Here is a 24,295-nt window from a genome sequence, read left to right on the forward strand (position 1 = left end):
TCTTGTCCTAAAAAATATTTGCGTGGGGGAGGAGGAAAGAAAAAAAAAAAAAAAAGGAGGATTTAGTGAGGTGTCAACTAAAACCTCCTCATCAAACGCATGCATGTATTTGAAAGCAAATAAACCGCTTTGATGCTGCTCCGCGGCGGTGCCTACAGCTCAGCAGAGAAGGACAGGTAGGCAGACTCTGACATTAACAGAAGAGAAGGGAGATCCAAAACTAGAGATGAAGAAAGCACACACTTGTACTGAACTTTCAAAACAAGTTATTCCAGTTTAACATCTTCTTCCTGAACTGACATAGCATAAACAAGAACCAATGAACTAATGAAATGCAAAGCTAATCCCGAAGCATTAAAGTATTATAATTGTGCTGCGCTTTGCTAATTTTAGAAGATGAAGAAGAATGACTATACTATAATAAGTCAAATGTAAATATACAAGGCCAACCAATCACCAGCAGTGCATGCAGCCCACATTACTCAATTCTTCTCTGCATCCTCTCAGTTTAACGTAGTAAGAGCAGTAAGAGCAGCAAGGAATTCTTCTATCTCCAGTTTGCTAGATAAACCTATTATACTCCCTAGTAAGTTTAAAATTTACCAGTCACAATTTCCTTTACTTCAAGCCTGAGCTTCTGTCTGTAGGTTTCTCAGCACACAGGATGGTCAGACAATGTGATACAGAATTGTAAAGTCTAACACTGTCACAGTGCTCCCTGCCCCTTGCTGGCTCCACCAGCACCCCTGAATCCCAGGGAAAGCTGGATTTCCATCCCTATGGTACCCACACACCGGGCTAACATCATTAGAGTCTGAAAACAGCAATTTCTTACATGGCACACAAAATAATTAGACTGAATATTCAAATAATGAAAAAAAAACCCCAACAAAAAACCACTAAAAAACCAAACTACTGAGAAGTTTCAAATAAGGGAACATCTTCCCTTCTAGCTACTATTTCCAGATAAAAATCACTATGGGTCATGGCCTCTCCAGTTGTAAAACCAGCATTTTGCACAAACCTTCTTTCTGTAACAAAGATTATGGAGGTCAGATAACTACTCAGAAATATTGAGATGCAAGACACATGGCAAACTATGCATAAATATAGGCTCACTATCTCCACTTTAAGTTACCCTAAGAAACTAAGAACAATCTATCCCAAGCAAACTATGATCAGCACATTAGGAAAGCTCTCAAAACAGGAAAAGTCAGGAAAATCAAAAATTGTGAAGCTACATTTCCTTCCAACCTTTTGGGAGAGTGGGAAGAGCAGAAGGAAAAAAAATCTGGAAACATAAATTGCTTCAGTGGAGCTGTATTTTTAGTTTTCTGATTAAATTGTATTACTCCTTTCATGTAAAATTAAAGTATTTTATTTTTTACTGTGACAGAAATAATAATTAAATATTTCTGTTTTATCAAAACATTTTTATTCAAAGGTCATTAAATCAATGGATTATAATTAGATACTTCAATTCATCGAGATAACTATTCTGAATAACTCTCTTGAGGGAAACAAACTCTTTTGAGAAACTTCAGATTCTTGGAGCCAAATGAGTATTACATACTAATGTTCAAAAGGGATTCAAAAAGTGATTCTAGACATCAAAGCCCCAAACTTTTACAACAGACCTGACTCTATAGTTGAAGCAGCTCTCATGAACAAAACTGGCAAAACATACATTAACTGCAGAACTTGGTACAAAACGAGATTAATTTCATGTTTTTCTGTTCAGCACAATAGCGATCAACTTACAGTAGCTCTGATTAACTGTCTCACTTGAAAAATTTTTACCTAGATTTTGCTTCATATTAACTCATGAAGCTTAGTCCAAGAGGAAAATAAAACTTTCCTTTTCATTTAGAAGCGTTATGCACAATGACTACTACATTCTTATTACTCTAGAGCTTCTCAGTAAAAGAAGCTGTTCATAGTAGCTCTATTATACGAAATACCAAAAATATTCTTGTGATGAACTCCAAAAGGTCACCAGAAGACCAATAAGGCAGTGAACTTAGGAAAAGGGTTTAAAAAAAAAGAAAAATAAGTTGCCTCACTTGATACAAACTGTCCGTCAACACATTTTCACTACATTTCAGAACAAACAATGAAAAAAACTGCAATTCCCATTTTCCTCTGTCAGGAACACATGTCCTTTGATTTACTTTTTTAATACAAAAGGCTGGTATTACGATATTTTTGAGTGCGCCTGATTTCCCACAATCTGCAAAAAATTGGTATAATCATTCTGAGATGTCTGAAAAGCACAGAGATTTTGTGTGCCATTAGTGTGTCACAGCACAGGGGCAGAGTTTGTTAATGCTGTGTAAGATGTTACAGCACATTCACGTAGCTCCGCAGACTTTACCACACTCACTCAACAAGACAGGCTAGTTTGGCTTATACAACACATAAACAAGCCTGAGAGCAAACATGCAGTAGAACAAGTTGAAACATTGGTCGCATTAGTTAGACCTCATTACACCTGAGTAGCCTCTTCATTTCCAGTTATTCCCATTAAGAACATTGCTGGTTAGCAAGATCAGAAAATAACAAGCCATCACCTTCTCCACTCCTGGACTCCCTTTTCAGGAATGCTTTGCACAGATTGATGTAGCAGAACAACTGGAGAGTGCACAAACAGGTCTGCACCACTTCCAGTTTGCTTTCCCATTCATATGCAGACAGCTCTACCTTTTTCTCCCAATCAGGGTCGTTGCAAAACGCAAAACTAAAACAGCCTGGTCAGTTTTAGCTCAACCAGCAGCAGCCCTCGGTGCCTTGATCTGTGCAGGATCCTGGTGAGGGGCTCACACAACCATTTCCTCTTAGACAGCAACAGGCTTGGATTACATCATCAGATCACAAAACACTCTGAGTTAGAAGGGGTAGCACATAGAATACAGGGCTTATCTCCTGTGCATAGTAATTAATTCTGCTTTGTCACACATGATTCTTAGCAAATTTCTCAAAGACTTGTGAAAACAGAAAGCAATAGTGCCAGTGGCCATGTCACAGCTATAAATGTATCTCCCAGCTCCAAATCGCTTCAGACTTGCATGACAGTTTGGGAGAAAAGTTCCAATTGAGGCATTGTCCAGGGAAGCCACGACTGATGCTGTCAAAGCACCTCAAGACTCCAAACCTTTCCACCTCGTTCAGATGATGGAATGAACCCACGTTGTGAATTCCATTGCCTTTAGGTTTTGTTATATTAAAAATAAAATTCAAAACACCTAATTATTTTATTATTAGAGTAGTGAGATCATCAAAGGAAAGAAAATTTGGCTTTATAGTTAAAATTGCATTCCTTTAGGGGTCAGCATTCATATTTCTGTTTGCTTTTATATCTCGGTGGAATTTGAACCACGCACTCTGTTTGGAGCTTCACTGAAGGATGATCACAAAGAAACTTTAAGCTGATACAGAGGACAGCAGCTTATCTTGGCAGCACTCCCAAAAGAGCAGAGATAATTCCCGTGCTCACCAGGCTCTAGCCTGTCAATTCTGTCTATGCACAAATTCAACCCATTTTGGCCTTCCTGGATTTCCATATGGGCAAAGTCCAAACTACAAAGGAATCTCTAAATCTGCCCAGATCCGACTAAAAAAGAGCATTTACATGTAAAGCCTGCTACATGCTTTCCAAGCAGAGAAAGCGATTGTTCCACCATGAAGTCTTCTGAGAAAATTTGTATGTAGTTCCTTCCCTCAGTATAGCCATAAGAACATCTCACGAAAATACACAAGTGAATAGAATAACCTCACAAATCTTTTGGACACATAACAGGAAAAATCAATCCTGATTGAGAAGAGAATGCAAAAAACACCCTCTAGTTCTAATAGTTCAGAAAATAGTTTTATCATTTAATCCAAACTTAGTGCAGAGTTTAAAACCAGATATAAATCTGCCAGAACAGTCAGGAAAAATAATAATATATAAGTCTCTATTGAGATTTAGTGCAGTTATGAATGGCTTTACAAACCTTCATGGAAACTGCATTTTATGAATCTATGAAGAAAAAAAGGGTTGAGTTGTGGCATTTAGAGCTATATAGGCCAGCCCTCATTAATATCTTTATCAATGAACTCTGTAGCCTGGAGAAAAGGAGGCTCACGGAGGACTGACACAAAAAAACAGCCAACCAAAAACTAAAAGCAAACAAACAAAAAGCAAAACAAAAACCACCAAAACAAACAAACAACCAAAACCAAACCAGCTACACTGAGCTCTGTCTGGTAAATGCCTACATGCCTAGGCAATGATGAATGTGGGCAAGGCCATCTACAAGTTCCTGGAATAGGCAATTCTAGTGGTGAAGAGACTTAAATGTCAGGAAGATGTTGGGTTTCTGTTAAAGGAACAGAAATGTCAGCAGCAAAACCAACTACCAAGAAAACAGAAAATATACTGAATTTGATAGCAAAACATTAGTGGTAGTACTATACAGAAGACAAGTCTTGAGAAAAGGCAACATTTATGAGCAGAGAGATTGAGTGTGTGCCATTGATGCAAAGTATACATACAATGAGCGTGAGGAGCCGTTCACAGACACATCAATGGCAATGCACAGCAAAGATGAACAGATACAAGCTGACACAGAAGCTGCAAAACTTCAAGAGAAAGTGAGACCAAAAGGAAAAGGAAAAAAATAAAATAAAATAAAAGACTGCTACCTTTTAGGAAAGACAATTAAGTTACAAGGGTAGCAGGGTATTATGTCATGAGTCTAAGTAAAAGAGCTCAAGCAAGGAGTTTTTGATTGCTTCTAAAGTGAATAAAGGTGAAAAGAGAAAAAAAAAAAAATAGAATGAATAGGTATCAGCTTGGAAAAGGTCACCTGTAGGGCTCTGCAAGCATCTGCAAAAGTCTTGAGAAAAGACTGAGCCAGGCTAAAGCCAAGGCTTCACTTCCTAGGAAGGCTCTTGGCTCCAAATCTTGCTCCAGCTGACCCCTCAAAGAAAACCTTCTGGGCACACTGCAAGACTTACTTATTTACCTACATTTTTACCTGAACACCACAGGAATGGAGGTCTTGTAAAGATTCTCCCATTTTTTACTAGGAAGGCACAGAGATTTATTTCATTGGCACATCACTAATTCCTAAGCTGTTTCAACTGCTTTAATTACTATATATATATATATATATATATATATATATATATATATATATATATATATATATATATATATATATCTCAAGAGATTCTGGTAATCACTGAAAAACATAAACTGAGCTTTATTACATTTGGAATTTATCCTTATTTGCACATTGAGGTAAGTTTTACCACACTCAATTGAATTTCCATTTGTTGTTTCAAATAATTTCATTAACAACACTTCATTTTTAACCAAGACCCACAACAAACTTGGAGGACTCTCCCATTCTGTTTTTAAGTTACAATAACACATGACTAACTAGCTACAGTTCAAGCAATATGTCCTTGTTATCACAATAATTATCCCAAACAAACCTTCTCAGTTACGCCATTGAATCTTAAAGATTTGCTGGGTTCTGTCTAATCTTTACGATACACCCTCGGGTAATTTCACCCTTGTGAAACAGTCCTTGTAAATCAAAAGCTCAGTCCTGCAATCCTATCTGCACCTTGGGATCTTTTTCTACAGGCGAATAAGAATGTCTGAACGCTACCAGAGAAAAACTGCAGTTTTTCAGAAGAGTTACGTTTAATAGCCTCAAAGAACTCTCTTCCAATCAGCCTCTTCCGAACTCTGCAGCCTGCAGTTCAGGGATCTGTTATAAAAAAATAATTAATCAGCGTTGGATGCTGCATTTCTTCATGAAAAGCCAAGATTAACACACTGAGTCAACAAGTTCTATTCTGCAATAGTTTAATTCACTAAGGAGATGACTGTTCCTCCAAATGATGCAGATTTGTCTGCTGTTGTCTCAGCCAATTCTGAGGCTTGTTATTCACTACTTGGTTGATTTCAAAATCAGACTACCCCTTCAGAAAGTTGCAGAGACTATGACACCACATTTATGACACTTTATTGCACAATTACAGTGGCTACATCCCTGGATTTTATTTCATGGGAAAGCATGTTTCTACTATAGCCACAACCATTTTCTTGGCTTACACCTGTCCACAGTCACAAGTTTTGGTATAAGGCTTAGCATGATTTTTGTCATAACACTATATAGGCGTTTGATAGTAACTTAAGGCTGCATAGTTCAATTGTAGAGAAATACTTGCACTTTACAATGAGACTTACTGAAATTTCACAAGCAACTCAGAAGTGCTGCTAAAAATCATACAACACCTCATCAGATTTCACTTTAATACCACTTATATCTTCTTAAAGAAATAAAAAGCCCAACATTCTTTGAGAAGGCAAGACTGTCATCAGATGAATGGCAATAATGTTATCACTGAAATTCAATGTGAGTACAATTTAATAAACTCAAATTCCAATGGAAATATTTGGACACCACTGTAATGTTTACTGACCAGAACTGATAAAATAGCACTGTGGAACATTACAAGACCAAGTAATGCAAATGACAGCAAAATTTGGTTTCATTGTAGTTTAGTGTTATCTTCATTTGAACCAAAACACTTTACATTACAAGCTTAAAAGACAACAGTAGACAGGCCCTATAATTAGAGCACCTAGCCCTTACACTTTTGTTTCTGATTCAGCAAAAATTTCACCACATGGCACAGAAAGGACACAGAAGGTACTATTTTCTACATTATTCAACATGGCATTTATTTGAATACGTACTGTTAAGTTCCAAGATTTCCAAAATGCATGTAGCAAACAGATAAAAATATTTTCATGTAATTGTTTCCACATGGTACAGTATTATTATGAAAGAGGTTGCCATGATTTTAGACTGGAATATACTATTCAGAGGATGCTGTCTTCTATCACCATGCTTTCTTTCCAATTCCCTAGTAAGTACAATGAATAGTACATTACCCAAATTGCACCCCCAAGAAAATTACTTTCATACTCCACAAACAGAAAACTCATTTCAACCTCAACCATAGGAAAAAGTAACTCCTCCCACTATTGCAAAATAAAATGTAAATTTTTTCATTACACACAGGCAAACACTGCAAGTAGGCAACGATGGCAAAAAGGGGATCCAATCCAACCACAACTAGAACAAGTTCTCAGGTCCTAAGTCTCTCAATCTTATCTTTCTAAAGAACTTCATTAATTCATTTATTGACTGGATGAGAAAAAATGACATAAGGGAAAGCCCCATGTCCCTGTGCATATTCAGCCTCAGCCAGAACAAACTGGAACAGGAGACATTCCCATGGCATGTAATAGCAGGGTTCTTTTGCTTCAATTGTCTTTTCTGAAACTGGTACTAAACTAGACTAGAGTAACATTCTGTTGCTTTGTGTTAGTGGCACAACCTGCAAAATGGTTTTGGTAGCTTTTTTAGATCATCTGTATCGAGAATATGCTTCCCATGCTATAAACACCACTGTCAGAAAAGTCAGGGTAAGTTGTAGCTTAAGAAAAATGCAATCTCTTTATCTTTTACACAATTAAGAAAGCACAATTAAGTCAGTCATATTCATATTCAGGGTGTTCTTGCCTCATCTAATCTATCCTAAACATATTTAACTCATTCTGACCTTCTTGCATCTTAGCAGTAAGAACCAGAGAGGGCAGTGAGAAGGCACAGATGAGCAGGAAGGTACAAGTGCAAAGCTGCCAACAAAAGCCTGGATCTTTCCCCTACTGTCTCCATTTACCAAACCAAGTCCATTTAATAGTGCCACATGCCAAGCAGGAGCTGCAGTGCTCAACACACTGTGAGGCTGCTCTATGAATTTTCTTCATAAATAACAGTAACCAGTAAAAAGCGTGCAAATGCAAAAGGAAAGGTGGGAAGCCTCCATGGGTGTTAGCTGTGCCTTCTCTGCCTCATTCTGGAGTCACAGTCAATTCAAAAATAAAATAAAGGATTTTCAAAGCTAAGAAAGAGGAGTAATAACATGAAAAATGAGGACGACACATTTCTATTTTGCAGCTTCTACAAATGTGGTCCAAGATATACAGCAGGCTAATGGAGGCTGACACATGCTTCAAAGTACCCTGTGTTATCTTCTTGCCTTGCAGTGAAAGAATACAAAACATGAGCAAAGCCTGAGTGTTAGACCAAGCAGTGTTTCTCCCAAGTGACTACACAGATGAGCCACACCATGGACCTCAGCACCATACCTGTATGGAAAGTGTGAGAGAGCCAAGAGGCACCACCAGCAGCAGCAGGACTCGAGGCAATCTACTTGCTACTCTTATTAACTGCAGAAGCTCATGGCCACTGTTTATGCCCTGCTTTTATCTGCTTTTTTTTAATCTGTTTTTTTTCTTTTTATCTGTAACCAGTCACCTGCTTGGCCCTGATTAGCCCAGCAACTCCATCAGTTTGGAAGATTGGAAAGACAAGGAAATCAGCTGGGCACAGAAGCATGCAGTAAGCAGCTTACCCAACCTATACACTAAATTAGCTTCCCAAGCACACTGCCAGAGGGACCCCCTCCACCTTCATAAACACAATCTCAATGTTTGGAAAGGTGCCAGGAATAAAATATTTGTTTACTGCAGGCAGGAAGAGCTACCTATGATTCAGACATTAGGAAGTGACAGGAAGGACTAAATTATGTAATTTAAAAGTAGAAAAATAAACACAAAGTAGTTGCAATGAGAGGAATGAGGAGGAGGAGGGAGAGGAGAGGGAAAGGATGAAGACACACAAGTTTTGTATCTTGAATCCCACTCGTGCAGGGCTGAATCCATCAGTGCAGCCCGAGGCCCCCACAGGATTCCTTCACCTTTTAACCCTCCTTCTAGAGTCCCTAGCCAGGGACTTTCCTCCTCAGTACTGAGTAAGAAACATCTGTCCAGCTCAGTCTCTCAGCTGGAAAGGACGGATCACAGTCTTTCTTATTCTTTATTTTAATTAAGCAGACTGAGATTTCAGAAGAACATTCCAGTCGCCCTCCCTTTAAACAACAACCACCTGAAGCAAAGGATCAAAGACCTGATTCTCCAGGCAGCTAAAGGAGTAGGAACACACTCTAGCTGTCTGAGGCTGGTTGCAGAGACTGACAGGAAAGGCTCTTCCCGTAAGCACAAGGCAGGAGATGCACCCCGGTGGGAATAGCACTGCATTGCCAGCAGTTGTTGGAAGCAATCTCAGCAGTGCTGCTTATCACACTGCACCTCCCATCCACAGTTTGCTAGATCCCAACAAAAGTTTAAAGTTTCTTACACTGCAGTACTAATCTGCATTATTAACATGCCCATTTCAAGGCTAAAACAGCAAACAAGCAGATTTGTATCACAGTAAGTTGTGGCTGCACTGTAAGAAAACCCCACCAAAGAATACTCTCAAATGTATGTAACAATAGTGGTGCCTCCATTGTGTTTTCAGTAAAGATCTTCCAGTTATTCTCTTTCTAAATCAGACCATAAATTCCTGCTCTTTTTTTTTTTCCTGAAGCTGCAGAGATTCACAGACCAACAGAGCCATCAGATCAAGGAAAAATTCAAAGGACTGTGAATTAACTTAGCACTGAAGTATACATCATAGCAGAAAACTCTGTAGTTACTCGTCCTAGGACAAAACTACCCTGGGATGAAACCTGGGTTAAGTTTCCCAGTTTACACTAATGAGTCACTTGTATACTACTCTTCAGTTTAGATCTTCCCCCTGCCCCATTTCTCCCTTCCCCACACCAAAACTCCAGAAAAGAAAAAACAGGTTTTATTTTAGTAATGGCTGACTCCTAAATGAAGACAAGTATGTCCTCTCTGCTAACAGGCCTTTGGTAGTGAAGAGTCATTTTAGTTATCTCTCATAGTGCTGAGGAGCTTATGCAATTTTCCTTCATTTGTGCACACAGACAACTGCATTACACACGTCATAACTAAGAGTGTGACATGACCTCAGCTTTGAGGGCATTATTTCACACTGAGTAACAAGCCATTAGACTGCAAAACTTGCTCACACTGCACGATGCTAATAATTTCAGCAATAATTGCATACAAACAGTGAATGGAAAGGCACTAAGACATGCAAGATTCAGGAAGATACACTTATTGACATCCCTACTCCTGCACTTACTACAGTTATCTCCCCTAGCAACAGGGAAGGATTTTGTAAACAACAAGTTTACAATGCTACCATGAGAGCATCACCCAGTGTAACACGTAATTCAAAGGGAAAACATTTCTTTAATGAATAGCAACAAAAGAAATCATAGAATTATGTAACAAGTAATAGATTCAAAAAGAATAAGTTTTTGTCAGTTTGTGGTTTAAATCTCAAATTAAGTTCATTAAGATCACTACTTTCTAGGAAAGCAGAACTGCCAGATGGCATCACACTCATAGCCTACCTCTGACTCTTCCCACAAATAGACTGGATCTCACAAGAGAACCAAAGGAACCAGTTACAACATGACATTTTAGAAGTTTCCTCTTATCACAGCCTGGACCTCCAAGTGTTCATGTTTTACAGACTGGGGATTCTCTCCAAGCCTCCCCAGAATCTCCTGCATTCCCATGGGGATACCACATGGCAGAGCATTCCACAGCCTCGTGTGCCCTGGAGAACACCAGCCTCTTCTGTTTCTAACTACACTCCAAACACTCCTCTCTTCCTCCCTGCCCTCCCTTTTTTTAAATTAAACAATACAAGGACAAATTGTCAATTCACATCAAGTTCATACGTTACTCTGACATCCTCTTTCTTGGTTGTTTATTGATGAAACAAACACATACCAATACTTATAACAACCATTAGTAGCATCAAATAAATCATCCCCACCAGCTTTTCCCTTTTTTCCTTTTTTTTTTTCAGTGTTTGCTGCAAAGGAGCACACTTGCTGTCAGTATTTGACCCTATTTTTAAGGATCGCAGGTATGCAAATGCATTTTTAAAAATCATAAATGTCTGTTAAATTCTGTATAAGGACTTACAACTGGTTTCAAAAAGTTTCCTTATAAAGCAGCAATTCTCCCTGCACCATCCCAAAACCAGGTGCAGCTTTTCCACTACATCTGATCCTGTTTAAGAATCTACATGGAAACACAAGCATCAGAAAACTGTAACAGAAACATGCATTAAGTGTGAATGGGAACATTTGTCTAACACAGTACGTGACTCAGTGCAGTTATTCTTCATACAAAGGCAAAGTGACAAACTGACACATAACATTCAGAACTGCTTTTTTTAGAAATGGGTAGCATTCCATTTTGAAACTCAAAATCCATCTTTCATCTGATATAATTTGCATGTTAACCCATTTAATAACCTTCCCAAAAGTACTGTAATTCTTCAGTGTTGATTGCATCACAGATCTATTTGAACTGTGTTTGAAGAGCTTCCTGTATTCTCATCCCATACCCCAAAATGAACTCCTGCTGTCAGAAATAAACACCTCCAGAGGGTTTATTTTGCTTTTAAATCCCAAACCCCAGACAACATAGAAAAATAAACTGAAGCCTAATTTTGGGCTGTTTTTCATTTTCCCCATTTTCCTTTGAGGCAGAAGCACTGAGGAGCTTGGTGATGGCTGCAGCAGCAGAGAGAGGAGCCTGCTCCACAGAAAGCCATGGCGTTCCTGCAGGGGTGGAGACAGCTCACCCAGGAGGAAGGGAGAGCACATCTGCCGTCACCCTGCCCCACGGCTGGCTGTGCTGCCAAGTGGGTGGGGAGGCAGATTTATTTTTCGACAGCCACTGTCTCCACTGCCATGAAGGTTTGGCTGGTGTTGTTTCCACTTACAAAGCAGCAGAACGACCCACATGTCACCAGCAAGACGGCTGGAAAGCTTGTGCGGGGAACAGGCAAAGGGACGAGGTTGCTTTTCTCCTGCTAGCAAGGTTATCCCAATGCCTGGTCACCATCCTCAGCCACCACACACAGCCACCGGCCTGCACAGCACCCCCATCAAGGCTTCTCATCCTGTGGCACAAGGCAAAAACTACCTCCTTTTAAACACAGAGAGGGAAAAGCTTTTTCCTGACTTCCTAGAAATTCTCAGACAAAAGAACAAGCACAGCTCCTGAAAAAGCATAGTTCTTAAATCAGTCTGCCAAGAAATTGCTGTACAAAATAAAAAGGAGCAAAAGCTTTTCATTTAATTCACTTCTCGATTTGGGGCCTAAACCTGGCTGTCTGAAGAGAGAGGCTGGATCTTGGCACAGCTTCCTAGCTGAAGTATCACCTCCTTCTCCAGGTATATTTTTAAACAGAATTATTTGTATTATGCACAGATATTCTATTTAATAATGCCCAAGCCTCATTAAGCTATGGACATAGCTGCCTGACCTTTTTAGTTACATGCTGCTGTGTCACCAAGAGAGACAACTCCAAATACCCCATTTACCCTGAAAAACTGCCATTTACCAAGGAAAAAAAGGGAAGAAAAATGTGTCACCATAACCTCAGGGAGTTTAATCATAAAGTGTAATTCTGGGCATAAAAAACAATTAGATATATTCCTTCTCAGATGAAAAACAAAAACACATCAAGAAAAAGATGGTTAGAGAGTTCAACAGCTAATTCAGTCTCATCTCACAGAGAATTACCTCAAACATTTCCTTGCTGGATCCTGCTACAGAGACAGTCAGATACTACATAACATAAGAGTACTTTTTACAAATAAAAGCACTGTGGCACGTCTGAAAGAGCTTCAAAACTTCTTCATGAGAAACAAAACCTGTGTCAACAGCTAGCAGCAAACACAAGTACAAAAACCATACTACGTAACCTTTTATTGGAAGCCGGGCTGGGGGCTGGAAGGGGGCTTTTCTTTAAAAAAAATAAAAAAGCTTCACAAATACAACTAGCATACTGCACTGAACAATAATTACAAAGCTAACATTATTTGTGTAACTATGAACACTATTTCTAAAGCAAACAAGCAAGAGAATTCATAAAAGAACCAATGTAAAAGCCTAATCAAGAACTGATAAAGAGGGAATTGAAATAAATAGTATACTATTGCAGTTGGGAGATGGCAGAATTCTCTGTCCATCCTTCCAAAAAAAAACAAAAAAGAAAGGAAAAAAGAAAGAAATACATAGTACTCCTTTAGAGCTAGTTGTTTGTACATATAAGGAGCTGAATTCACATTAGAGTCCCTCAAACAGAAGCAAATTACACTGTACTACAATATTCAACTGTATACAACACTTACCTCCCTTGACAAGATTATCCCTTTCTGTGAGATCTTTCTGCCTGCCTTGCTCAAGTCACTTGCAAGACAAAGTCTGTCCCTCCTAATGAAATACTGCAATGAAGTTGCAACAGTTGAACTTGCTTCAATTGGCAATAAAATGATTACTCACTGAAGCACAGAAAACATTAAGGCAATTTTGAAAGGGTCTCAAGAAGTTTGTCACTGCCACACTGCAAAAGTGGGAATGAAAAAATAAGGAGGTGAATCTTAGCTCTATGTTAAAACAAAACTTGCATCTCATCAGTTGTACTCCCCTTCCTGATTTAGGAAAATATTTCAACCAAGAGTGAAATATAGTTCAGTGGCATCCACTTTTAGACTAGGAAAAGATGAAAGAAGGACTAAAGAAGTATAAGATGCCCAAGCCAGAGTCATCTACAACCCACAGGTTTATCCTCTTCCCTAGATTTACTACGTTTTGAATAACCGATGTTCCTTTCACTTTTTTGCCAACACTTCTATCAAAGGCATTACTAAAAGTTAATGGAGAGTAAATGTTTTCTAAAGGTCTGTAGAAGAGTGCATTTGATTCAAATAAAGTGATACAAAAGTTATGTCAAAAAAGACAAAAATAAAACATGCCTCGGAAGTGACTATTATTCCAACATTTTTAAAACTTAAAGAGGGAGATAAAAGAACACTAGAAACAGCTCTGTTTGTCACTTTCTTCTCCCTGTTGGACTGCTGAATACCAAGAATTACCTCTCAGTTGAAAGAGTTACCTGCTCTACCAAAGACTTCCAGAACACATGCTCATTTTGACAGTCAAGGTCCATACTTTTCAAAGCTAAACTGTCCAATAAAACATTCTTTTCTCAATTTATCCAACCGACATTTCACACAGCTGCTCTGGGCTGTTGATTGACTAAAAGGCATGCAAATCAAGATTATCTGTGTATAACTGGAAATTCGAATCATATTATTTCCTCTGCTTAGTACGTATGTTACTTATACTTAATTTCAATGATGCAACTCTGTGCACACATGGAGGAGCAGCCACTATGCAGCATCAAGAAAGTAGCAGACACTGATTTGTTTTCCCACTTCCTCCCCCCTGCTCCTGATAGTTTCTAATTGAACTGTAATCTCCTGTGATTACCTGTACATTAACAGGCTTATCAAAACACAGAAGCAATACTGAAAAGGTATCCATAAGTTCCTATACATCCAATTGAGAACCATCTTCAATATCATGAAAAGTCAGAATTTGATTGTTCCTTCATTTCTCAGCTGCTGCTTTCTCAAATTAGGAGTTATTATTTGGCAGCAAAGCCAAAACCAGACGCTGACGTCCTGTCAAAGATGACAAATACTTGCATGATGAGTTCCATTCTCCTCAAGTGAGCCTTACACCCCAACAGCTCGCTCAGGACGTAGCTACAGCCCCAAAGTCATACCCAAGATCGTATCAGCACCTTCACTTGGCACACAAAACAATGCAACTTCCTCCTGTAACCCACAAAAACACTGTGTTTAGTCATGCCTTCAACTTCATGATTTAGGGTTTACTAACCCACGTTTGAAAGGATCAAAAGTGAAACTGCTGTTTTCTGACCAGTGCACAGCAGAAGGGGAGGGTCACATTTCCTTCCAGAAGGAAGGTTTCTTGCCTCAACACCAATCCCTGTCAGGTCTTCAACAACTTCTTGAGTAGCACAAACACAATCAAGTTCAGAATACAAAAGACGTCACATAATGTTTCTTGATAATGCTCATCTGTCTCAAGTTAACTTAACCTGACCCTGTTCCATGGGGAGCTCACTGAATGATGTCAGACAAGCTCATCTTAGTTTGGCTTGGTTTTCTCCTATAAACCAACCAGCTTCCTAAATTTGCTCACTATGCTGATAAAAGACCACAAAATAAAGCTTAACACAAACAGGTGTCTTCCAGAAAAAGGGCTTCGGTCAGGCGCTGCAGCTTTTACCAAATTACAACTATTCTGACAAATATAACGTTTCTTAAAACCATTACATATCACAGCACAGTTAAGTATTACTAAAGACAGAAGATGCACCTATGTAACTAGTGCCAAAGAGCAACTGCCAAACAAAAAATACAGCAAATATTCCACTTCTGTACCTATGCTGTCTGAGCCTCTAATTTAAACATCAATAGTTAGCTTAATAATCTGGCACTTTTTTAGTCACTGCCTACAACTGAAAAGATTAGAAAGTAAGAGGATGCTATCTGTAGCCTTGTCTGAATCATATCAGTGCCCCTTACATCCTAGGGAGATCAAGCCCAGTTCTCATTTTTAAACTCTTTGCTTTAAAATAACTAAATGAACTATAAATAGGAATAGTCACACAATCACAGGATTTTTAGCCATACTTACATCAAAATTAAGGTTTCTCAATTTATTTTCAAAAATCATCTTATGAACTGTAAGAATGGGGAAGTCTGCTAGATACAGAAAAATCTGAACCAATTTGTCCCAAAGTGTTTAGTCTACAGAGTATTTTTGACTGAGTTTGACCTTTTCTCCAATGAAATGTATTTCTAAGTAGGACATGTTAGAATGACAGAACAGTTAGGATTGGAAGGGTCCTTAGGAAATCATCCAGTCCAAACCCCTACCTGGAGCAGGCAACACAGGAACATGTCCAGGTGGGTCCGGAATGTCTCAAGAGAGAGAGCCCATGACCTCCATGGGCAGCCTGTTCCAGTGCTCTGCCACCCTCAATGTAAAGTTATTCTTCCTCATGTTAAGGTGAAACTTCTTGTGTTTTTAGTTTACGGCCATTGCTTCTCATCCTGTCACTGAGAATCACTGAAAAGAGCCTGGCATCAACCTCTTGGCACCAGACTTTGAGATATTTATATGCACTGGTGAGATTCCCTCAGAATACTGGGAGTTATTACACTACATCAGTAGACTTTCTACAAACCGGTTCCATAAACCAACCATCAATGCTAAGATTCTGTTTTAAAGCACATCCAGGTGCTTTAAAGCACATCCAGGCGCATCCTACTGAGCACTAGCCTACCCCAGACAAAAGCATAGTCGTTCTAAGAGAGAACTTAAGACTTATTCCCATTCTCTCAAGCTTTTTTTTTCTTGCTTTACCAAGGACAGCTGTGTTTAAAGATCTGGTGGTTTCCTAGCATAATGGCAGTAAAAAACCGCTGTGCTGCCACCACAAAGCATCAGCAATTTTAACTGGCATGTGCACCGCAGAACTGCAATGCAGCAGAAAACCATGAAGCCAAGGTTTACTATCACATTTTAAGGGACAGATGGAGAGAAAGGGGCTTTCCAACTAGACTTTTTAAAAATAAGAGAACAGAAAAATCACAGCAAGTTAAAGTGAGCACATAAACGTTTGCAAATTTTAAGGCAATTGAACAAGGGAAGAAAGAAAAACATACAAGAAAGTAACAGAAGCTGTGAAATTGAACAGCCCTCCATCTCTCTGCATAAACAAGTTCTTTCATGTACCCATGAAACCAGAGCACAGTCTGTGGAGAACTGTGCAGGATTTAACCCCAACTCCCTTTTCCTTCTCCTCTGCTAAATTCACATCGTGACCCCCTCACCAGCACCAAAAGTTACCTTCAGCACCAAAAGTTACTTTTTCCAGCGATCTGCTCCTGAAAACAACCAGTCTATTCCCTCAGACAAACTGTTCTGAACAGCAGCTCCAGGGAACTGACAGCAGGTACCAACAGCTGTCAGAACATTAATTCCACACCAAAACCACATAAAGAAAGGATGAGAACAGAACTCCCAAGAGGGGAAACAGACATTTGTGGCACTAAGGCATACACTCAAGGAAATCTGATTATCCCACCTGCAGGACAGGGCTGGTTAGAGGGTTTTTACTTTTTTTAGCCTCAAAATTACTATAAGCTAGCTTTAATACCAACAGTTAATGTCCAACAGTTTCAAACTAAAAATTATAGTCCCTGCAAAACATATGTCTGTGTACTAGCTTCAAAGTAATTTTCACTCTTTTTAAGAACTAAACCATATTTTATGGCAATATCAGACTTTTTATCTTCATTCCCAGATGATAACAAACCCCAACACTTGCATGCAAAACCCAATAGAGCACCAAGTTACAATTTTTCACACATACCTGTGAAAAGTATGCATTGCAGAAAAGCAGTTTCCTATTAAAATCACTTCCCCATTTTTTTATATGGTGCAGCCCCTTGAAACACCACTACCATAAAATATGGCTTTGGAAAAGGCAGTTCTCTGCTGTGCCTTTGCTCAAGCACAGAATTACAGTGAGCACAAGCCAACCTTCCAGCCAGTGCACTCAGCTAAAGTTCACTGTCTTAACTACATCAACTTTTGGTTTGCTTGAAGACGGCAACCAGAATGTAAAGGTCACTTTTAGTCTTTGAAGGGAGTGTCAGCCTTCAGCTGCTACAGATCAGACACTACATACAAACAGGAGGAATTTTACTTTAAGCCCTTCTTTAAATGGTACCTTTCATTTATACAAGCAGGAAAGAGTCAAAAATAATGTGCAGGATTTAACCTCACGACCTTAAGGCCTACAGTGCATGGAGATGTTAAACTAAATCACGCTAACATAAGCATGCCATAATCACCCTGATACTCTGCCTACTCAAAAAGCAGATTCCCATTTCAAGTGAAAATTGAGGCATTACCTCTTTAGGACAGGGAACTCCTTGACCAGCTCTGTAGTCAGGGTTTTCCCCTCAAAGGTTCTTGTGTAATTCCAGTATGGAAATGAAGCTATAAATACACTGAAGTGGCAGCTATATGGAAAAAAGTTGGCGTATTAAGAGACTGATTAATGAGATTGATAAATGAGGGCAAACTCTGTCCATTTAATGTCCACAGACAGCACCCTACACGGGATTTAGAGTTTGAGCAGAAAATTTATTTGAAGTCTTTAAAAACATGAATACTGCTCTTAATTCCTCCACACTGGTAAGATATCCTGTGAATACACACACAGACATAGAAAATATTCATAAATAATACAGTCCATGTCCAATTCAGCAGAGAAGCAGAACCCTGCTCTGACCCATCAGGACGTTCTCTTTCCTTCGCACAAAGAGGATTTTTGACATTAGGAACCAGAGACCCAAAAACCCAAATATTGGTTTTTAATTTAATGAGAGACTCATTTCAGAAATTTCCTGCAATTAAAATAATGCCCAGAACAGTTCTTCAAGAAGAGACTGCCAATCCCTAACAGCCAAAAATAAGGTGGTCACATTAAGATCTCTATTCACAGATTCACAAATAAATCTGAAGTTTAGCTGCTTAAAAAGGAAAACACCGGGGGGGGGGGGGGGGGTGTTAACAAATGAAGGAGAAGAAAGAAAAGAGAAAAAAAAAAGGCCCAACATTTTGTCCCCATTACATAGAGGCCGCGAAACAAGGCGGCTGCCAGTGGGAAAGGGCTCAGGCAGCAGCGATGACTCCTGGCGTCATCCATCCCTCGTACGTGACCTGACAGCCTCCCGAGCGGCCCCGCAGCTCCGCTGTGCCCTGCCATGGAATCTGCCCGCTCAGCAAACGCGCTCCATTTTCTCGCCAGCAGCCCGGTGTCCGCTCTGCCGCAGCCCCTGCGAGCGCAGCCACTGCCAAGCAACAGCGGCAACAACTTCGGCAAAGACACCGGCGCTTCCCTCACAACTCCCTCCCCTTTTTTTCCTGGAGCGGAGAGCAAGGGCAGAGCTCCCCCCGCCCCACCGGGAGCGCTGCCGGGGCATCCCCGGCTCCCGCCGTCCCCGGGCCACCAGCCCCGGGAGCGGCGCGGAGCCGGGGCCGCCCCCGCCCTCCCCGGCATCGGGCACCAGCTCCGGGACAGCAAGTGTTTACGTTCAAAAATACAAATATACCGAGCCCGGACCCAGAGGGAAGGGGGAAAACTCCGCCCCCTCCCTTGCAAAGGCAGTAATAGCTGGGCTGAAACATCTGACCGCTCAGCGCCCCTTTTTTAAGGAAGAAAAGAAAAGAAAAGAAAAGAAAAGAAAAGAAAAGAAAAGAAAAGAAAAGAAAAGAAAAGAAAAGAAAAGAAAAGACGCCAGGGAAGCGGCAGGGACGTGGCGTGCAGTAGTCCCGGCTGGAACGGGCAGACGGCCGGGAGGGCGGCTCGCCCGGGCCCGGCCGGGAGGGATCGCGCGGGGAGGCCGGGCCGGGCCGGCGGGAGCGGGAGGCAAGCGCGGAGCTCCGGCGGGAGAGAAGCGGGGCAGGGAGGAAGGGAGGGAGTAAGGGGGAGCGCGGCCCGCAAGTGGGAGAGGGCACTCACGTAGCGTTTCAACTTCTTCTCCGGCGGGGACTTTCGGAGCCAGCCCGAGCAGACCACCTCCCCGCCGCTCATGGCTGCGCCGCTGCCCGCCGGGGCGCTGCCTCCGCCTCCTGCTCCTTCTCTTCCTCAGGCAGCGGACACGGGGAGCCGCGATCGGCGGCGGCGACAGCACCGCGCCCGGCCCGGCCTCCCGGGACTGCGGGGCGAGGGGCGGGACGGGGCGCAGGGTGTGTGTGTGGGTCTCTCTCGCACAACAGCCCGCCGGAGCGGGGCGGCAAGCGGGGCCGAGGCGGGAGGGTCCCCCCTGCCTCCTCCTCCTACTCCTCCTCGCCGCCGCCGAGTTACACGGACATGGAGAGAGACGACAGGGGCGGCCGCCGCGCCGCCACAACTTCGGCGTCCCGGGGCAGGATCCAGGATCCAGCCACCGCCCCGCGCCGGTGGCGCCTCCTCCGCGCCGCCGGGACCCTCCCGCTGGGCAGGGCCGCGGGGGGCTTACTCTGGCCCGTCCCTCCGAGCTCAGCGTCGGCCGCCGTGGCTCCCCGGTCGCTCCTTCCCCTTCTTCCTCCTCCCCCTGCGCCGGGAGGAGGGGATCGGTAGCGCTCCTGTCTTCCCTTCTCCTCGCCTTCCTTTCCGCGGGGAGTGGCGGGGCGGGGGTCTGGCCTCGAGGCTGGGGCCGTGCCCGGGGCTGGCTCCGCTTCCTGCCGGCCACTGAGGGACGGCTTTGCCCTGGAATTCACGGCGCCGAGCCCTCTTTCCCCGGCGCCGAGCGGCGCTGCCGCTCCGGCCGGCCCCGCCTGCCCCCGCCCAGCGGCGCTCCGAGTGGAAACTCTGCCGGAGCCTTTTCAAACAACAAGGGCTGGGAAGCACGGTGGGAGAGAGGGACGGCCGGCCGCGCTTCCAGAGGGAGCCTGGGAGCTGTAGGCGGCGGCCCGTGACAACTGCGGCGGCGCGGCCCGGAGCGCAGGGGACGCGGGAGAGGGACGGACTCGGTCCTTACGAGGAAAACAAATAAACAAACAAAACTCCGAGCAATAAAACAAAGAAACAAAACCCAACCCAAAGATCCCCATTAAAACTGCATTAAAAATAGCGCGGCCTAAGTAAATTCCTTTTAGCAAGTCTGAAACTGTCGTAGCAAAAAAAGGAAAAAAAATTAATTACCCAATTATCGTTATCGTTAATTATCGTTAACCATCTCTGCTGTGAGTGCTGTCTCTTCCACTCTCTCAGAAAAGGGTTAAATAAGTAATAACAAATAAATATATAAATACGATCAATAAATAATATATTCTTAAATAAAGAAAAATAATAGTATACTTTTAACAAAAATAGTGGGGTTTTTTTTAACAGTTTTTTTTCAGATTACTTAATGGCAGGTTCTGGAATGGGATCACTGCTGCGTTATCTAGCCCCAGTGATCTTCCACTGCGGAGAAATAGTCCCCCTAGTATGCCTTGGCTGAAGGGAGCCCAACGATGCTACTATCAAACAGTTACAAAGCACTGGTTGTAGCATAGAGGGGCATTCGAAGAAATAACCGGAAAAAAGAAAGGAGAAAGGCTGAGGTGTTAAAATCTGTGCATCAATTTCAACATAAATCTTTTCAAGATAATTATGATATTGAGAAGCATTATTAAGCACTACAAGAAAGAGCATCAAAAAGATACTTTGCCAAAAGCATTTGAAATAAGAAAAGACGTGAACGTTGGCCTTTAGCAATACTCAAAGCACATGAATCTGAGCATTCAAACCGTGACCACATGCGACCACAGAAATCCTTGCATGAATTTCTGCACACCATTTCAGCTTCCTCAGCAGGGCTTGGTGGAAACAATAAAAAAGTGATTTGGTCAGTAAACATGAACTCAAATTGTATTCTTAGGTTTAGATTTCAATCTGAGTTTCAGTGCAACTCTTTTGTTTAAACCACTTATGCCATTGTTTAATAATCTCAACATTTGAGATTATCCAAGTGCCAGATAAGACCACAAAATTTTCCAGTTTTCTTTAGAACCCTGGAGACAATTTAGTATTCAGAACATGTGGAGTCAGTGTGAACTAAGTAAAAATGCCATTGGCACTAGGACATTGTGACATGATCCAATGGTTCATTTGAATCCCATTAATTAACCCATGCCTAGAGCAAATCAAAGCTAGCTTGTTTTGGCTTAAGCAGTCTCCATGGAGGCACCAACTAAACAAGTTACCTGGTCCAGAGACAAAAGATTGTCCCGGAGGTCAAATTTCAAAACATTAGTGTTCTAGAACATGCCGAAACCAGTGTCAGCCTGGACTCCAGCTTAAGTTTTCGTGTATTTGTTTATCAGTTTTGTGAGGGGGTTTCATCCCTGTCATGTAACAATAAAACATACGCTACGGAAAAAGAGTTAATGTCATAGTTGAATAATAAACAATAAAGCTTGCCTTTTTGACCATACTTAGTTGTTGAGCCTAGTCACAAGCCCCAAGACTGGACATAAAATGTTTTTATTGCATTGTGGAACCGAAGAAAACATAATAGAGGAAAGAACAATTTCCAAATGTTAAGATGTTGACTCACAGACTGCTCCTTTCCTAGTCATGGCAGTGGATTTCCTTTTCTGCTCTCTTTTGAGCTACCCATTCACAGTCCCACTGGTGCCTTCACTTCCCATCTCAGGAGGGGGCTGCACAGAGCTGTACCTCTCTTTCCAAGCTAGTGAACAGTTAGAAAATCCAAGAGTATTAATTCTGTGGATTTCTGGGCATATCCAGCAGTGTTCTGCAGTTCATAATATAGATGCCCTGTATTAGGGTAAACTGAAGGAACTAAGGGTAATGAAATGCATAAAGAGCATAATATTTTGATCTGACTCTTAACAACTGCATATTTATAATTGTAAAACTCTATGAAGAGAGTGGTGAAATAATTACACTAGTCAGTTCCTCCATGTAGAAAAATTTTAACACTTAGACAGCTTAGACAAGGGCATAATTTCATGAACTTAAGGATAAAAGTCACAAAGACCTCTGTTGGGAATAACTGAGCTATACTTCTGTCTTGAAAGTTTAAGCAACATTAAGCATGCCCCATTTTGAAATTCTTCTGCAATACAGCTTGTGCTTGGAAGAAGCAACCTCCCTTCAGGGCTTGAAGGACTGTAACCCCATGTGAGAACATGACCACCTTCTCCCCTCACTTTGTTCCCTCAGGTTATTTCTATGCTGTTCGTTGGAAAACCTGGAAGATAAAGGTGTTTCAAGTTCAATTATTTGCACGACATAGGTCTTTGGTATTTGAGTACAGGGCCTTTGAGGAAGAAGAGAGAAAGAAAGAGAATTTTTTTCTTGAAGGGAAAGTTATTTTGCCTGTTTTTAACAAGGATGTTGCAATGACAGCTGTTGGTTTTGAAGAAGAAGATGTGGCCAGCAAAGCAGCTCAAGAAGGGAGCTCTGAAGGGATCCACCCTCTGCCTACAGTGCCAAATCCTGCTGCAGGATTGGGAATGTTTGGAATGTTGCCATTCCTGGATCCCACACAGCCATTGCCATCTGGAACAGTTCCTGTGCTGTGACTGGACGTTGTGACCAACCTGCAGCGCACGCAGTGCTCAGTAAAGTGCACTTTAACCGGCGAGGTGATGCCGTGGTCACATGGAATGTGATGGCTGCACACACGTGGGCACGATGCTGCTGCTGCCTCCCGGCTCAGGAAGCATGTGCAAGATGCCTCCACTGACCTTGTGTTCTTCCACAACTCCATTCCAAAGTGTTTGAATGGGTTCTCCAAAATTCTGGAGTAGACTATTTCTATATCTTGCCAGATAAGTAGGTCATGTGGAAATCCATTTGTCTCTGGTTTGCTTGCCAAGTCGCCTTCACAGAGGAAGCAGGAGCTGATAGAAGAGGAGAATACACATGGGCTTGCTTTCAAAAATATAAGTGATGCTAATTTCTCATGCAAACAGCTTAAGAATTTTGGACTTGCATAATAACACGGTGCTCACTACAGCACCATCTTTGTGTTACACTTCTAGTATGAAAACCTATGCATTCCTCCCTGGTGTCACCTTGCAGTTACAGACAGCTGCAGCTCCTGATAGTGATCCCTAAACTCCTCTATGCCCCTTGCTTATATTTGAACACAAAATTTGACAAAAAAAAAAAAAAAAAAAAGAACCAAAGGTCTAATTAAAGAGTATAAATTAGTTTAACAAAAATTTTTGCATGTGACTCTATATCCCAAAACATCTTTAGGTATTTATGTAACAATGAATCAGTGAAAAAAAAAAAGAACGATTAAGTTTGCAAAAATCTGCATGTATATATTTCTTTTCATCTCAAATACTTCCATTTTGATTTCAAAATTATTCCCAGGTAAATTTAATCTATGTAGTTATTTTGGTCAGTTTGTGGATGACATTATTTACTGTTTCTTTCAGACTATAGTTATTTAGATTATTTGGCAAACAGATTGAGGAAAGTAATACAAAACAGGTATAATTAAAAGAGATGACTGTATGTCCACACACTTTAGAGCTGTTTACTGGTTGTTAAGCTACCTCATCTCTTTTCTGTGATTACTTTTAATATTGATGTAGGCAAATAAAGGCAAGAGTATACTGCAGAACTCATACAAAAACAGGAGCAGTTTTCAGTTCTGCATAGCTGTAATACATTGAGATTTCCTTTGTGCATTCTGTGGAAAACTCTCATTCCTGATTCCTGAGTGGAAATTCACTGGTAAATGTTTGTCCTCTGTTTTTTCACCAGAGGATTAGTTGACTACCTTACTTCATGCAAGGGAATTTCCCCTTTTTTCC

General features: G+C 41.3%; 1 protein-coding gene across 4 annotated transcripts in view; it reads right to left on the reverse strand.

The window, feature by feature from the left end:
• Positions 1-20,302, reverse strand: part of GAB1 (GRB2 associated binding protein 1) — a 96,913-nt gene extending 76,611 nt beyond the window's left edge. The window contains exon 1 of one of the 4 annotated variants that reach the window (XM_064711298.1): positions 19,491-20,302. In XM_064711298.1, coding sequence (XP_064567368.1) covers positions 19,491-19,562 — 72 coding nt within the window. In that variant the 5' untranslated portion in view covers positions 19,563-20,302. Of the gene's footprint in view, positions 1-15,828; positions 15,949-19,490 lie in introns of those variants that run through there. The other 3 variants (XM_064711302.1, XM_064711299.1, XM_064711300.1) reach the window with 3 other exon arrangements.
• Positions 20,303-24,295: the final 3,993 nt, after the last annotated feature.

This window comes from Zonotrichia leucophrys, chromosome 4 (genome assembly GCF_028769735.1).
Source record: "Zonotrichia leucophrys gambelii isolate GWCS_2022_RI chromosome 4, RI_Zleu_2.0, whole genome shotgun sequence".
NCBI classification, from domain to species: Eukaryota; Metazoa; Chordata; class Aves; order Passeriformes; family Passerellidae; genus Zonotrichia; species Zonotrichia leucophrys.